We start from the raw sequence: 14160 nt of genomic DNA, 5'->3' as shown, positions 1-14160 counted from the left end.
TGTTTTCACAAGTTACAGGGTTGTGAAAACACACACACATGCACACACGTGCACACACTCACACACAGGTTGAAAGGTAAAAGTGTTTATTAATTGAACCAAACGTCCTCTCCTTTAAGAACTATTGGAAAGATGTTTTCTTTGGTACCTTCTGCAGCATGGCCTATAGGGCAAGGTCTCTTTCTAGAGAAGAAACTAGCTTGAGAAAATGCCCTTTCAAAGTGTGCCCACCTCTCAAAAAAGAGAGATTCTAAAACTTATCCAATCATGTGGTTTTTGTTATTTTGTTTTCTCCAAGAGCATCAGGGTGGTATGGTTAAAGAAACAGGGATCTGAAAGAAACTGCATTCCCTTTTTAGCTTTGAGTCATACTGTGTGTCCCTGAGTAGGTTCCTGAATGGTTCTAAGCTTGTCTTTTCAATAGTAACATGTAAATGTTTACCAATATCGCATAGGGTTATTAAGAGAGTTTTGGAATAGCCATTTCCACCTGGAATTTGAGTTTGAGGAGAAGGGCAGGTCTGGAATAGCAAATAGCAGTAATTTCTAGAAGCATTCATAGAAATCACAGAATGTTAGAGCAATGATCTCATAGCCTCCCCTAAATTTTATAGATGAGTTTTTACTGGTGCTCAGAGAATATGAGATTCACTCATCGTCAAAGAGAAAGTTAGGAAACCCAACTGATTTGTGGCCCAGAGTCAGCTGTGAGAGGAACCATCAAAAGGCCTCTCTGCATAAGTTGGGTTTTTGTTTATTTTTCTTTTTTTAAAGTCTATTACTTTCTAAGCTTTCTATAAGAAATATGCATAACAATTTTCAAAATTCAATTTTTTCAAATAAATTAGTTTATCAATGAATGAGAAATAAAAAATGGAGAAAAATCACCTAATGTACAGTATCAGAGACCACACACACACACACACACACACACACACACACACACTATGCCTCTGTTTGTATCAAGAAGCCAACCTCAGCCAACATTTCATTAAGTCTTCCTTTGGAAGAAAGATACTGCTTTACAATTGGGATCTTACTCTAGCGATTAGGAAACAGACGAGCAAGTCTCTCTATATAGGATTTTTTTAGGGCTACTGTTGATTGAAGTATAATTTTCTTCTCTACTGTTGAGAAATGATCTCTTAAGAAAACAAAAAGTGGGTATGATTTCAGATTCTCAGTCTGTGACAGCTTTCCCAATTTAAATCTGTCTCCTCCTCTCAATACAAATAACAACGCAATATACGCAAAGTGTCTATGAAAAACAGTGTGAATCATTAGCATGAAAGAACCAGGGTCATCCCAAGTCACAGACTGAGAATGCAGAAATCGTTTTCCCCTTTCACTTGGCCTCAAAGGAGTCCTGTCAACCAGCACTTCTTGCTTGTACCAGACGAGTAATGATCTCCTCCAGGTCAGTAACGGCAACATTGGTTGCCCTCACTCACAGTAAGGACAACTCTGGCAAACCATTCTCACACACAGATACCTTTTCAAGGCTGATTTTCAGTCATTGCTCCCTCTCCATTTCTGAGAAAACGGATCAACATAGCCAAACTGTGCCTGTTAACCCCGACATGGGAGCATTTCTCTAAGGAAGACTCTATGATACATTATGAGTATTGTTGAGTGACCGTCCACATTAGTTTGCCCAGACTGTTCTGTCTTACACCCTATGTCCCTGCATAGTTTTAAGAGCAGCACCTTGCACTCCCCAATGTCCCAAGTTGAGTGACACATTAGATGGTCACCCTATCATCCACACACAGTATGTAAAATGCTACACCTAGAACTTGAGATAAATTTCAGGAGCTATTTACATTCTTGCCTCATCTTCCTTGTGCACTAAAAGTCCAGAATAAAAAAACCACACAGAATATTCGTGGACTCAAATCCCCCCAAAGTGGTCTAAAGCAATCTAAGTAGGAATCCGTTTTAAGATGAATCCATTCTCCTATGAAGTTCAAAAACTATAAAAGACAAATAACTAGGTAGCCCAAATCATACAGCATAAGGATAAGGTAATTCTTTGCAAAAATTAGCCAGTCTAGCCCTAGCCGTTTTGCTCAGTGGATAGAGCATCAGCCTGTGGACCAAAGGGTCTTAGTTCCATTCCAGTCAAGGGCACGTGCCTGGGTTGCAGGATCCTCCCTGGCCTGAGCCCTGGTCAGGGCGCGTGCAAGAGACAACCAATGAATGTGTTTCTCACACATCAATATTTCTCTTTGTCTTTCCCTCTCTCTTCCATTCTCTATAAGAAATCAATGGAAAAATATCCTCAGGTGAGGATGAAAAAAACCCAAAAACTAGCCAGTCTATTGATACTTGTTGGGAGTTATGCCTCCTCTAGTTATTAATCTAAAACAATTTCATGAAATGGAAGTAGGTGCCAATTTTCTCTAAGCCTATATATTTCTATCTGTGCTGATGGCAAAACTATTCACCTAGTCACCTTAGCCAGAAGCCATAGGATCAAATTTAATTTTCTCTCTTCACTCTGTCAAATTAGTTACTAAGTTCCATCGACTATTTTTATTTTATTTATTTTTATTTTTAATTGAATTTATTGGGGTGACATTGGTTTGCAAAACCATATAGGTTTCAAATGTACAACTCAATAAAATATCTTCTTCACAATGCATTGTGTGCCCATCTCTCCAAGCAAAGTCTCTTTCTGTCCCCATATTCCCCCACTTTGCCCATCTTCACCTATCCCCACCCCTTTCTCTCTGGCTATCACCACTCTGTCTGTGTCTTCATGTGATATACATGTTTTTCTGCTTAATCTCTTCACCTTCTTTCATCCAGCTCCCTAACCCCCCTCTCTCTGACAGTTGTCAGTCTGTTCCTTGTTTCTATTTTGTTCATCAGTTTATTTTGTTCATTATGTTCCATATATGAGTGAGATCATAAGATATTTGTCTCTCTCTGACTGGCTTATTTCAGTTTACATAATTATCTCCAGGTTCATCCATGCTGTTGCAAAAGGTAAAATTTCCTTTTTTTTTTTTAAGTGGCCAGGTAGTATTCCATTGACTATTTTTAAAGTCTCTGGAATTCATTACCCACAAACCTTTCATCAGAACACTATTTCCAATTCTTGATTGTAAAAGTACCCTTCCTCTACTTTCTATTCTTCTCCAATTCATTCATCTCCCTCACTTCTGCCAGAATTATCTTAAATAAAACAATTTCTTTAGTCCACTGACGGCTCAGAACCCTCAGAAAATATCCAGATCTCTTCTCATGGTACTCAAGACCTTTATTAATTGCACTCAAACTCCACTTTCCATCCCCAATTCCAACCACACTCCCCATTAAGCACATACTACTCAATGGTTCTCATTCAAAGATGGTACTGCTTTTCTAGGTGTCTGGAAATGTTTGGGGACATTTTTGCTTGTCACAGTGATTTGAGGGCACACAAGACATTTAATGAGCAGGGACTAAGGACAACCAAGGTCCAGCAATGTAGGACAAGATGCTTTACCAAAATGCCAAACACATTATTTTTACATGTGTGGTTCCTTCTTCCTAGAATCTACTTAACCTCCCCTCCACTAGTTCTGCCTCTGTCCAAAATAATATTGTAGTTGGATGATACAATTCAAACTCTCTTCTTATCCAAAGAGCTCAACTAGTTTAATAGTCATATACACAGTGTGTTAATGGGAGATCATTAAATCACTCCCATAGCACACTGGTTGCCTGCTGATTAGCACAGTGTATTAAATTATGATCAAACTTCTTACCCACCTTTCATTTCACTCCATGTTCCCCTTATCCCCTCTATTCCCTAGAATTTCAACTCCTTTAAGAAATGGATGTTCCTTTGATATCTCATTAGTTTTTTAAACTCTAATTTCTATCATGTTTGTAGTATTCTATGAATGATTTTTGGATTAAAAGATGAAACATTGCACCTGCATTCCCATATATGTATGTAAAAATGCCATTTCTTAATAAGCTTTTTTTTGTAGTTGTTAAAGTTAGAATACTTTGAAGTAAACGAAATATTTTAGTTATATCTTTTATCAGTAATGGTGCTTTACAGAACTTCAAAATGAATGTATTAAAGTAACATTAGACTAAATAAGGTATTACAAACTCAGGCAAAAGAGAGAAAATAAGCTACAAATACTGTGGGGTAAACTGGAAAAAACGTTCCCAGTAAAAAAGGTATTTAAGTTCCTTTTCTTCTTTTTTTTTAAAGTGCTGAATAAGCCTTCCAAAGATCCGCCTAATCAGCTTATGTATTGAGATGACTGTTATAAAAAAATTACTTAGATAATCTTTAAAAAGTGTGTGCAATATATATATTTCTCCACAAAAGATATATGTAAAGTGTTCTTACCTCACCCCAATTTTTAAAATTTGAAGTTTACATTATTTCTTTAATATTTACATATTAAAGATATATCCTTGTTGTAGTAAAATATTTCAACTTAACCTCCCTAAGTTGCATAAACAGTAAAAGAGGGTAGACAAAAGCCAACTACTCACGTGCACATCTGTTCATATCTGGGGCTCGGTGTCCATAGTAGCCTGATGGGCAGGAATGCAGGCACTCTCCATACTGGCGCATGCCTTCTCTTCGAAGAAAGAAGAACAACTTCTGTTGACATCGGCTGCACCCATTGTCCTTTGAACAAGACAAGCAACCCTTGCAAGTGGGATTTGATACATAACTAGCTGTAAAAGAAAAAAAACAGAAAGCATGTTTAAATGTAAATTGGATGAGGCTGGTCAATACGATATGCTGTGTAAACAAGTATCTCTTGTTCCTTTATTTTCATCACATAGAAAACCCAAACAAAATAACCTCTGCCACCCCCAAGAAAATGATTAATGCACAGCCAAAGTTAGAAACAGAAAGGAAACTCAGAGTCAGAGTCGAGGCCAGAAGTTCAAACGGACTGGCTTGTGGAGATGTTAGACCAGACAGAGGAAGACCTCATGGCAAGGTCCTGAATCCAGACCAAGAAATGTGCACGTGAAGAGCTGGAGTTGTGAGGGCTGTTTATCCATGAAACAATCCTAGAAGCTCCCACTCCAACTGGCCAGAGAGGAAGATTCCAACCCTGGATTAGGGGCATTTGGAGGGTGAGCAGACAAGAGGGAAAATGTAACCCATGAGAAATAAGTACCCACATCTGCAAGACATCCAAGAGTGGGCTCCAAGCCCAAATGATCGATGTAGTATGGAGCGCCCAAGTCAAGAGGTTAACATATAAACTTGTCCAAATCTAGTAAAACCCACCAAAAAAAAAGAAAAGAAAAGAAAAAAGAAAGAAATCTGAAACTACCTTAAATTTTTTACAATCCTGAGACCTGGGGCTTTCATGGAAAACCACCTTAACAAAATGAACAAGTCACACATACAAGCAAACCACTGTGAGGTAGAGTCATCAGTCTTGGTGAGAAAGAGATTTCACACCTAAAGAGTCAGAGGAGGTAGGCTAGGCCTACAGGTCTGTGGTGAGCCGCAACAGACCGTGGGTCTCTCTTCTGCAGGATGGGGTTTGTGAAAGTTGTCAAGAATAAGGCCTACTTCGAGTGATACCAAGTGAAATTCAGAAGATGATGAGAGGGTAAAACTGATTACTATGCCCAGAAACGCTTGGTAATCCAGGATAAAAATAAATACCGGATGACAGTTCATGTAACCAACAGAGATATCATTGTCAGATTGCTTATGCTCCTATAGAAGGGGATATGATAGTTTGTGCAGCTTATGCTCATGAACTCCCAAAGTATGGTGTGAAGATTGGCCTGACAAATTATGCTGCAGCATATTATACTGGCCTGCTGCTGGCCTGCAGGCTGCTCAATAGGTTTGGCCTGGACAAGATCTATGAAGGCCAGGTGGAGGTGACTGGAGATGAATACAACGTGGAAAGCATTGATGGTCAACCTGGTGCCTTCACCTGCTATTTGGATGCAGGGCTTGCCAGACCTACTACTGGAAATAAAGTTTTCAGGAGCTGTGGATGGAGGCCTATCTATCTCTCACAGTACCAAACGATTCCCTGGTTATGATTCAGAAAGCAAGGAATTCAATGCAGAAGTACATCGGAAGCACATCATGGGTCAGAACGTTGCAGATTACATGCGTTATCTAATGTAAGAAGATAAAGATGCTTACAAGAAATAATTCTCTCAATACATAAAGAACAACATAACTCCAGACATGATGGAAGAGATGTATAAGAAAGCTCATGCTGCTATACGAGAGAATCCAGTCTATGAGAAGAAGCCTAAGAAAGCAGTTAAAAAGAAGAGGTGGAACCATCCCAAAATGTCTCTTGCCCAGAAGAAAGATCGGGTAGCTCAGAAGAAAGCAAGCTTCCTCAGAGCTCAGGAACGGGCTGCTGAGAGCTGATAAACCAAATCACAATTTTCTATGAAGATTTTTGCAGAGAGACAATAAACTTATTAGGCAAACAGCAAAAAAAAAAAAAGAGAGAGAGAGAGAGAGAGAGAGAGAGAGAGAGAGTCAGAAATAACAGAACAATCTAAAAAAGACTTTTAAATGAGTATCTTTAGGATATTTGAAGAGATAAAATAAGGACCAGAAATCACAGAAGAATATCATAAAAGTAATGTGCAAAAATTAGAAAGCGATGAAAATTCTAAAGCTGACAGATTAAATGGTAAAGTAGAAGAGAGGGAGCTAACTGGAAAACTGAAGCACACAACAAAATAAAGGCAGAAATGTAAAAAGGGTGAGACGCATGAAAGGAAAAAATGGTAAAGCTCCAAAACATGATTATTTGGTATTGCAAAATCAAATAAAGAGAATAAGACATAATATTCAAAATGATCATGGCTAATTAGTTTCCAGAATTAAAGAAGTACATGAATTCTTCAGCAAATCTTCATGAGCAGATCAGCAAACACAAGTTGGCATCTGAACATAGCCTATTTATAATTAAAGAAGGAAATCAAACCAGAGGGAACAGCAGATTACCTAGAAACGAATAAAAATTTGACTTTTAGCAGACTCCTCATTAGAAACAATGTTAGGTAGATAGTGGAATCTTATCTGCAACAAGCTGGGGAAAAATTCTCAAACTATAATTCTATAAGCAGTTAAATGATAGTGGAAGAATGAGGCCAAAATAAAGGCAAAGAACTTATTAATCAGAACGCTCACTAAAAGAACTAATAAACTGTATATATTGGGGAAAATAAAATGGAACCCAGAAGGAAGTAGACTGTAATAGTCAATAGTGATCAAACCACTTGAGAAAAATGGTGGTGTACCTATAAAAGTATCAATTTCAAAAACAGTGATTAAGCCTCAGGGTTTAAAAGTAATACATATTTTATATTCAACAGCAATAGCATGAAAGACTCGAGGGAAGCCAAAGTTAAAGCACTTAAAGTTTCTGTTATTATGCGTGAGGAAGACCAATATAAATTAAACTTTGTAAAATTAAATGTACTTGCTAAAACTCCAAATAGCAAGTACAAAAAGAATAATGCATAACTTATAAACCAGGGATGGCTACAAACAGATATAATAAATGTATAAAAAATGAGTAGGAAGTAACAATCCAAATGTCTGTAAACATTTGATAAATTGTGGTATCTATATATAGAAAAGCCCAGCGACTGAACAGTGGAATGACCAGAACGACTGGTTGACCAGTTGCTATGATGTGCACTGACCACCAGGAGGCAGACGCACAACGCAGGAGCTGCCCCCTGGTGATCAGTGTGCTCCCCACAGTGGGAGCACCACTTGGCTGACCAGGATAAGCGGTGCTCCCACAGGAGGCCAATCCCCGCAGGCCATGCCCCCCACCAGTGCACAAATCTGTGCACCGGGCCTCTAGTATTCTTAATATGAATTTTAATGATATAAAGGATTAAACTATCAGTATAACCACAAACATAAATGAAATTCATATGCATTTTGTGGAGCAAAAGAAGCCAGACCAAAAGGAAAAATAAGTGTTTGTTCTAATAATTCTATTTATATTGATATCAAGGGCCCAAAAAGCTAATCCACGGTGACTAATGCCTTTGAGGATTGGGGACTAACTGGAAAGGGCTATGGTGGGATTTTTGGTAGGTATATTAGTTTGCTAAAGCTGCCTTCACATATTACCACAATGTGTGGCTTCAACAACAGCAATTTATACTCTCAGTCCTGTAGACTGGAAGTCTAAAATCAAGGTGTCAGCAGGGCCAGATTCCTCTGAGGGCCCCCAGAAAGGACTCCTTGTCTCTTCTGGTGGCCCCAGGCGTTCCTTGGCTTGTGGCAGCATCATTCCAGTCTCTGCCTCCATCTTCACATGTGCCTTCCCTACATAAGTCTATGAATCCTTTCCTGTTTCTCACCTGGACCCAGTATGATCTCATACTCATCCTTACCTTCACTATAGTTACAAAGCCACGGTCTTCAAATAAGGGCACATTCTGAGGTTCCAGGTGGACGTGAATTAAGGGCTGGGGGTCTTTGGGGGACTATTTAACCCACTGCAGGAGGTAATGGAAATGTTCTAATCTTGATTAGATATAGGTTAAAAAACATATATACAGGCTGTAGCAAAAGTAGGTAAAAGAAAAAACAGTTTATTCTCGTATCATTATTTATTCACTATTGTATTATTTCCCATATAAAGAACTTTAAACCTACTTTTGCCCCATCCTGTATTTGCAAAACTCAGCAAACTGTGCATTTAAGACCTATGCATTTTTATAAATAATGTGTGTAATTTATAAGTAAATTATAATACAATATGTTATATACAATAACTTTAAGGATGATGTAGTTATAATTTCATCACATTTGAAGATTCATAAACTATATTGAATTCTCACCTAATCTTTATTTTTATGTTGTTTTTTAAAAAACACACACACAAAACAAAACAGAAATGTCTTATTGGAGGGATTATGTGGATATTACTACCAGTAAGTAAGTGTAAAAATAGCATCTGGTAATTGATATATGAGCTTTAGGAAGTTCACTACACCTAGTAATTGAAAAAGAAACAAAATACTGTTTCTAGTCCTGATATAAAATTCAGAAATGATACAATTTGAAATCCCAGTATAATTTCTAAAATGTAAAAAATTTACATAATTTTAGTTATTACTATACCAAGCAAGGTCATAAATATAACAAGATATATAATGTCACAGTGACTTCATTTTATTGGGTTAACCTACAAAAGAAAGACATAAGAGAAGGAATAGAAAACTCATCCATTATTGAAACTTTTAGCTTTGAGACTACATTCTATTTGCTCTACATATAATCTTTATTAAATTTAAAAAATATCAAGCAATAAGTATTCATACTAGCAGCAATACAACAAAATACACTGTATACCACACACTTCCTTTTCTTATAAGGATTCAACATCCAATCTACCTATAGCTACTTGTAGCAAATCCATATAGATTGAAGTTTCATAAGATGCTCTCCCCCCTTTTGACCTTGATTTGGTCTTATAGCCTCTCTTCCAGGAAGATCCCAAAACCAGGGCTTAGTCTACCTCCCAGGGAAGGGATCAATAAAGGCACTCAGGACCAGGATCAGGATCATTAAAATATATATATATATAGTTTTGTTTTAGGATCTCTTTTATTAACAATTTTCAAATATACTGTACAGCAGTGTTAACTATAGTCATCACATTATATATTAATTACATCCCAAGTACTTATAACTGGAAGTTTGTATATTTTGACCACCTTCATCCAATTCTCCCATCTTGTTATTTACTTCTAATATTAATCCAATAAAATACATTTTTAATTTTTAAAAATTTTATTGAAAATTTTTACTGCTCAACTACAGTTTACATTCAATATTATTATTTTATAAATATTTGTATTGATTTTATGGAAGAAGGGAGAGGAAAAGAGAGATAGAAACATCAATGATGAGAGAGAATCATTGATTGGAGGCGATGGCACTCGATGCAGTGTGTGAATGATGTTTTATTGAGTAGTACAATTGAAACCTGTATGGTTTTGCGAACCAACATCACCCCAATAAACTCAATTGAATAAAAGATCTTGAATTGGCCACTGAGATCTACTTCTTCCCATCTATTCCAAAACTTTGTTCTATCAACTGTTCAACTGCTTTTCTCTGCATATTGAATCTATTTCATGGACATTCTCTTGCTTGCAAACCTATTTACCCTTCCCAAATTATTTCTCATTTACTGCCTTATTTTTAAAATCTGTCATAGTGGAGGAAGAAATAATCCATCCAGATGAAAACTCGCCTCCTAGGCAATAATTCCTAATAAAATTTGGCAAACTTTCCAGATAACCCTTTATATTATGTATGCATACATATGTAATGTGTAATTTGTATTTTTTCATAACTGTGATCAGACTTTACATAACTTGCTCAATTTCAGTTAGGTTGTGAACATCTTTTCATAGCGATGAACCAGATCAATATCACTCTAATATTCTTTAAAGCATCGGTTTTATCTGCTGCCTCTACTTACCACGACCACCCATCAATTATCCCAAACACTGCATTTCCAAAGACCACAACCACTTTCCTAATCCTCAATAAGACCCCATTCTCAGTTCCTGGTTCTCACAACTCTGGTAGCTTGAGTCACTGCTGAAAATTTCCTTCCTCCTCTAGCTGTCATGATAATGTCTCCTACTAGTGACTTAATTCCAACCTTCATCCTTGTGAGTTCACTAGTCTCATAACGCAGGCCCTTATTCCTTTTCTCACTTAGATCTACTTAGGGCAACCCAACCCCCACCCACCTCTCTCTACTTCACTCTACACTCTATTTCTGCTTTTATACTTATTTAAGGGTTTCTGTTACACCTTACTCTGAGATCATTATGGTCTGTTTATAGAGCATTTTCAACTATCTGAAAATAGCCTCTACTATTTACAATCTCTCCAGCTGCCTTCTGAAAAGGTTTTATTCTAATATTGCTATTGGTGTTCTGAGCAAGATGTAAGGAGTGAGCCTGTAAGTTTCAAAAACTGGGATACAGCTCAACTTCTCTGCGTAAGAAAGAGGTAAGACTGGGGAGAGGAGTGGGTAGGTGCAGAACGCTGAGTGAGAGGGACAGAAATGGGAATATCCAGTCACTGGATGATGGATGAAATGGCTTTGGCAGAGGAGGTGGTGACTGGGGAGAATACAACTCATTGTAACTTTCAAGGTTGTCTAAGAACAGAGCCCACCTCAAGCACAAAGACCCCATGGCATGACATTTGGAGAAGTAATTTATGACTCTTGTGGAAGAGAAAGCCTTTAAGTAGGAACATGTCTAGGAGGAGTTTGCTGACCGCTTTCTGATCTTCAGTTTATCTACAGATTTGAAAAGTCAATATCAAGGTTACCCAAATCCCAAACTTAGCTTCATAAGTAAAGAGAGACTTTGGAAGATCTACATACATAGCAGCAGGTTTACGAAGGTTCTCTGGACCACAGTCATCACAATCTAAAGCTGAAACCGTACTTACTTTCAGTTCAGAAGTTAACCCAAGAGGCTCTTTATCGCCATAAATCACACTCCATAGGAGAACAGAGAATTACAGAACTAGGAGAATCAACACAAATGAAAGGCTTTTTGTTTTGTTCTGTTTTTATGTATCAGATGCCAACTTTCATCTTGATCACAAAGCTTTCAGAGTCAACAAATTGTTCTTCACATTTTTTAAAGGTATTCTTAAATCATTAAAAGCATTGCTTTATTTACTTCAACCTTGACTGGCTTAATGAAAATGAATTAGGGAATACTTACCTGAGTCTCTATCTTAGATATCTTTATAACCCTACAGATGAGGAGTTCTCTTAAACCGTGGTGATGTGAGCCACACCCAACCTAAGTGCTCTCTCTTCCTCTCCCCCAATCTTCTTTAGTCATTAACAGTGCTCCTCAATGCTGAAGGGCAGGATTTGCAATTTGAAGCTTCATGCTCCAAACCTCAAATAGACTTTTTAGTTTAACTAACCATGCCCAGTGTCTAGTACCCTAGTAGCCTCCTTGCTGTAAATCAATAACTTAACAATTTAACAAAAACTTCTTCATCTGTAATATGGTGACTACACCAATCTCTGTATCTAAAGTCAGGCAAGAATAGACCTTTAAACATGACCAAGGTAATTTATTTTGTCAGGATCGTAATAAGTCAAATGGCTCTGCCTATTGCTTTGAGATTTAATTCGAGTGTGCAGGTGAATAAACAGATCTTAATTCCCAGCTCGAATGACATGTTTATTTGCTCTCTCTGTAAGCTTCAACTTTTCCTACCCTAAAGCCTGCTGAGACCCAGAGCCTCATCATTCCAACCAAAACACTGTTCTAAAACTAGACCCACCCAAAATTCTAAAGATGAAATATATCACTCAAAACATGAAAAGTCCTCAAAATGATGTTAGTGGTATTAACACAAATCCACGCATATTTCCAAAGGAATGTGTGGATATAGAAAACAAGACAAATGATGAGGCAGAAACCAGGTGACAATACCTATGTCACCATCAAGAGCATCAAGAGAGAAAAACGACATTAGTAGAAATTTTTACTTTTGACTCCTCTTAAATTGCAAAGTGAGTTTGTTTTTGTTTTATGAATCTTGGTATTTTAAGTTTGATCCTTTGTTAAATCAAATTCAGTTATTCCATAGAGCATTCTGTGTAGGTGTTGCATGCCCATCTGTTTCTAATATAATCCTAACACTTTTTAAAAGTGCTCCCCTGTTTCTGGAGTTAGCCCTGGCCAACCAAGAAGAAATCTAAATTCCTTCTAAGTGAGGGCATCCATTCCTGACAAAAGGCACAGATTTCTCATTTTGAAAATAATGGGACTGAACACTGGGCAGCTGGCATCATAGCCTTACTCCATATTTGCTGGTTAGATAACGTTACAAGTTCAACAGATTTTTAAAAATTAATAATCACTATGAACTTCACTGATCCAGCTTATCATAAAATTGCTAATGTTTGTCTCTGCCCAATTCTAAATTCAAGACCTATAATTAAAAACCAAAACCCTATCTGTGGCACCAATAATAGGAACTTGCATGTTGGATCTTATACAAATCAAGTTGGGCATAGATCCTCCCACTAGAGCTTGGCAACATTGGGGTAAAAATACAATCCTGTAATCATGTGTACCACCACGCTCAAACTCAACTAAGCAATCAAGGCCATGAATTGAGCCACACAAGATTTGACCAAAATGAGAAATGCCTATCTTAGGACATTTTGCTTAGTTTCATATTAAATTATAAGTATTTATAGAAACTATCACCATAAAACATGCAATCTGATCTTTGATACCAACAACAAATTTTAACATTCTAGATGTTCACCATCATGCCCTAGACAGAAAATAAATGTTAAAATTAACAATGTTAATAAACAGAGACACATTTCTACATGTCCATTAAAGTTTTAGAGGACTAAATTAACATGAATTTAATCTAGAAAAAATTTTGAGCATAATAAGGACAAATGTACCAAAAACTCCAAAATTATAGAACTTTTATAATTAAACAATTATTTTCTCAATCTTTTCATCTTTTGTCATAAATTCTTCAATAGATAATACTTTTAGATAAAAGCTTACAAAACTAACCTCCAAGTACTAGCTTTGAGAAATCCATTATTGCTGTGAAGGCCTGGGGGGGAGGGGTGTGGATGGAGGGGGCTAATGGGGGAAAAGGGGGTACTTTCAACAATAAAGATAAATTTTAAACAGAAAAATCCATTATTAATTGGTTGTTTGAAAATGTTATTAGTTAATAATACCATTTTACGCACCTAAAATATGTTAATTAGGAATGAAGCCTGAAAAATATCCTTATCTCTAGATGTATTCCTTGAGAAAATAATATTTCTAAAAATTTACAAGTCCCTCAAAATATGGAAATCATCTCTAGAGATGAATATTGTTAATGACAACAGGATTAAAGGTCTTTAATAGGATGATTTTGCTTCTCCTACAAAAACTCAAATTAAGCTACTAGGAGATTTTAAAATATGAAGGAAGAGAGTTAATAAAGTCACAGATTTATTTTTTAACACATGAAGTGCTACTATCTTCTAAAACAAAACATGTGCAATAGTAAAAAAAGTATGGAGGGCCCTGGAGAGTATTATGCAAAGCGAAATAAGCCAGTCAGAGAAAGACAAGTAT

At 36.8% G+C, this 14160-nt stretch overlaps 1 protein-coding gene and 1 pseudogene across 2 annotated transcripts in view; one reads left to right on the top strand and one right to left on the bottom strand.

Moving 5' to 3' along the window:
* The window catches only part of RSPO2 (R-spondin 2), a 143472-nt gene that overhangs the window by 63233 nt on the left and 66079 nt on the right, over positions 1-14160 (bottom strand). For both annotated transcript variants that reach the window (XM_005869063.2, XM_005869064.2), the window contains exon 2: positions 4507-4695. In XM_005869063.2, the coding sequence (XP_005869125.1) occupies positions 4507-4695 (189 nt within the window). The remainder of the gene's footprint in view (positions 1-4506; positions 4696-14160) is intronic.
* LOC102247370 lies at positions 5485-6464 on the top strand (annotated as a pseudogene).

This window comes from Myotis brandtii, unplaced genomic scaffold, assembly GCF_000412655.1.
Source record: "Myotis brandtii unplaced genomic scaffold, ASM41265v1 scaffold285, whole genome shotgun sequence".
Taxonomy (NCBI): domain Eukaryota; kingdom Metazoa; phylum Chordata; class Mammalia; order Chiroptera; family Vespertilionidae; genus Myotis; species Myotis brandtii.
Note: the sequence above shows the minus strand (reverse complement) of the source record. Positions and strands in the feature narration are given on the sequence as shown.